The 1,602-nt window shown below is 59.9% G+C and overlaps 1 protein-coding gene across 1 annotated transcript in view; it reads right to left on the minus strand.

Moving 5' to 3' along the window:
* Window positions 1-1,044, minus strand: part of EMIHUDRAFT_122960 (hypothetical protein) — a gene marked incomplete at both ends in the record, with an annotated part of 5,047 nt that extends 4,003 nt beyond the window's left edge. The window contains 2 exons of the mRNA XM_005785040.1: window positions 298-487; window positions 526-1,044. Of these exons, the coding sequence (XP_005785097.1) occupies window positions 298-487; window positions 526-1,044 (709 nt within the window). The remainder of the gene's footprint in view (window positions 1-297; window positions 488-525) is intronic.
* Between the last annotated feature and the right edge of the window lie 558 nt (window positions 1,045-1,602).

Below are 1,602 nucleotides of genomic sequence, written 5' to 3' on the forward strand. Positions count from 1 at the left end.
AGAGAATAGGAGGGGACAGTCGGTGAGGTAAATAAAATGAGAGGGTGGTGCCGAGAATGGCAGTGTTACCGCGTGAAATGACTCTTAGTTGGGGCAGACAGTAAGAAAGTCGGCCAGAAGGATCATAGTAAGATTCGGCAGGAGGATAAATACATAAAGGGACAAGGGGAGACAGGAATACGAAGAGTGGAAAAAGGGGGTGGAGGAATAATAATAAATCGGGGGGGGCGTGGCGGCGCTGCGCCACAGCAGCGAAGACTGGGGTGTGAGCGGGCGGCGGAGGGAGAGCGCGCGCACGCGCGGCGGTGGAGAGGGAGAGGGATGCGTGAGAGGCGGCTCGAGCCGCCTTGAGCTGCGTTGCCATCCCGATGGTGGGAGGGATGGTGCCCGAGATGCCGGCGTGGTATGCCTCGAACTTCTTGAGGGTGCCGGAGACGAAGAGGGTGGGGGGGAGCGTCCCCGTGATGTCAGTCTGCGAGATGTCGATCTGCGCGAGCACAGGCGGAGGTGTGAGGGTGAGCTCACGTGGCGGAGGCGGAGGGCAGGGGGAGGGGAGGGGAGGCTTCGAGGGAAGGTGCGGATCGCCTCTTCGATGACAGAGTCGCTGGAGAAGAGGGTGTCCGGCAGCGTGCCCGTGATGTCGCAGTTCCTCACGTCAATCTCCTCCAGGGCTGTCAGAAGGGCGAGCTGCGGCGGGATAGTCCCCTTGAGTTTCGGGATAAATTTGAACTTGATCTCGTCGATCAAGCCACGTTTGCACGAGATCCACTCCTTATCGCAGCACTTGATGTTGGGGTCGAGCCAGGTTTCCCCCACTTTTGCCCCGGTGCTGCTCTTCCACTCGGGTCCGCTCATCGCGTCGTAGCAGGCCTTCAGCGTCGGGTAGCACTCTCTATCGCCCACCCGCCACGCCAGCGGCGTAGAGGGCGGACCCGGGGGAAGCGGTGGAGGCGGCGGAGGGGGAGGCGGTGACGGCGGCAAGGGCGGCGGCGTTGGCGGCGGCTTATCCTGCGCTGTCGGGCCGATCGTCAGCAGAGCGAACATCGTTCACGAGACGCCGCCGCCGTAGCTGTCAGCGCTGTCGAACCGGTGTTTCGACACCGATATCGTTCCAGAACGCTGTCCATAATCCGCTGTTCACACTTCACGTAAACGCACAACCCCGGGCCCGAAATTGCACAGAGTCACGCAACACGGGTCACACTTCACAGGTAAGTGTAAGGGAGCAGCTGAGTAGATACAGCGAATCCTTTGTGTTCACACCTGCAAGAGCAGGTGTGAACCGATTTCGGCCTTAGCCGTCGGTATGCCAATAGCGTGCTAGCCAAGTAGTACGCAGTTGGATTCCGAGGGTGTCCCATCACAAGTTCGGCTGCCGACAGACAAGATTGTCCCTTAGTCGACAGCACACGCCTTTGGACGGTGCTCTGACTGGCTTTGAGAATACATTTTTTCTTTTTGGTTCACATGGCTAGAGGTTGGCCTCCCACCGTTGTGAACATAGTCTGGCCCGAAGGAGCCGCTCGTCTCTTGTCCGGGCAAACGCGCGCCCGATAGCCCCATCACGTGTGAGGGGTATCCGAGCGCCGTAAACTCCCTGAG

This window comes from Emiliania huxleyi (assembly GCF_000372725.1).
Source record: "Emiliania huxleyi CCMP1516 chromosome Unknown EMIHUscaffold_1647, whole genome shotgun sequence".
NCBI classification, from domain to species: Eukaryota; Haptophyta; order Isochrysidales; family Noelaerhabdaceae; genus Emiliania; species Emiliania huxleyi.